Source organism: Pterocles gutturalis, unplaced genomic scaffold, assembly GCF_000699245.1.
Source record: "Pterocles gutturalis isolate BGI_N339 unplaced genomic scaffold, ASM69924v1 scaffold43235, whole genome shotgun sequence".
Classification (NCBI taxonomy): Eukaryota; Metazoa; Chordata; class Aves; order Pterocliformes; family Pteroclidae; genus Pterocles; species Pterocles gutturalis.
The window spans coordinates 1-1,208 of NW_010142361.1; the positions used below are offsets into that span (position 1 = coordinate 1).

The 1,208-nt window shown below is 63.2% G+C and overlaps 1 protein-coding gene across 1 annotated transcript; it reads right to left on the bottom strand.

Moving 5' to 3' along the window:
* Positions 1-865: 865 nt before the first annotated feature.
* Positions 866-1,131, bottom strand: LAMTOR4 (late endosomal/lysosomal adaptor, MAPK and MTOR activator 4; the record flags this gene model as incomplete). Its single annotated transcript, XM_010084331.1, is given in 3 exon segments — positions 866-963; positions 1,015-1,086; positions 1,089-1,131. Coding segments are annotated over 3 exon segments (213 nt in total), but the record flags the coding sequence as incomplete, so codon positions are not given.
* Between the last annotated feature and the right edge of the window lie 77 nt (positions 1,132-1,208).

Below are 1,208 nucleotides of genomic sequence, written 5' to 3' on the forward strand. Positions count from 1 at the left end.
ATGGCGCTGGCCCTGGACAAGATCGCCAATCGTGTGTGTAAGGCCCTGGTGGTGGAACCTGCCAAGTGACATCCTTGGGGCCATTGGGGACATCATCTGGGATGGCCCCGGACACCGCCCTTGAAGGGGATGAGTTTGGGGAGGGCTGACATGGTGGGGTGGGGACAGGGATGTGTCCCCAGACCCCTGGGAGACGCTGGACCTGGGACTGGTGCCATGGGGGGAATGGGATTGTCCCCAAGCTGTGGGTGACAGCGTTGTCCCCAGCCTTGGGGTGACAATGCTCTGGGGACATGGGGGGTGGCAGGGGGACATCCTGATCCCTGCGTGTCCTCAAATTCGGCTGCTTGGGGGCGGGTAAAAGGCCAGGGTGTGGCACTGCGACCCCCCACACGCTGCTGTGGACAGGGATCTCACTGCGCCTGGTGACACGGGGTGGCACTTCTGTCCCCCCCTCCCCCTTATTTATTTGCCTCTGTGCTACTGCCACCCGTGTGCGTGCCAGTAGAGCGCTGCTTGGACTTGGGGACACAGCTGTCACCTGGGGGGGCAGGAGGGGACTTGGGGTGTCACAGGGGAAACCCCCCAAAAAAGCCAGAAAGGACCTAATTTATTGTCTCAGCAGGGGTGAGGTGACAGGGTGGTGTCCCCAAGCATGGTGGGGGGGACACTGTGGCCTTGGTAACATGGAAGAGCCAGTCCCTGAAGCCCTGGAGGTGACAGGGATGCGAGGGGGTGTCACTGCGGGGCTCTGGGGACAGCAGAGACAGTGTTTCCCCCCCGGGCTGACACTGTGGGGATGGAGGGGACTGGCGTCCCTCACGGTGACACTGGGGATGCATCAGATGGTGACACTGGTGGTGCGTCAGACAGTGTCAGGCTCCTGGACGTGGTTCTGGCGCTTCACCACAAAGAGCTTCTGTCCCGAGACAGTGACGAGGAGCAAGTGTTCCCCCAACACCACTGCGGGGACACTGGGGACACTCCCGCCCCAGAGACACTTTGGGGGATCACCTGAGAGGTGCTTGAAGGGCGGCTCGTGGCCGCACTGGACCTGCAGCCTGCTGGCCCTGGCCACCAGCTCCAGAGGACGGTGGCTGCTCGCTCGTCGTTCTCCAAGTCCCCCGACGACTGGGGGGGACACGTGGGGAGACAAAGCGTCAACGGTCTGTCCCCCTACTTTCCCCAGACCCGGCTGTGCCCCCTCG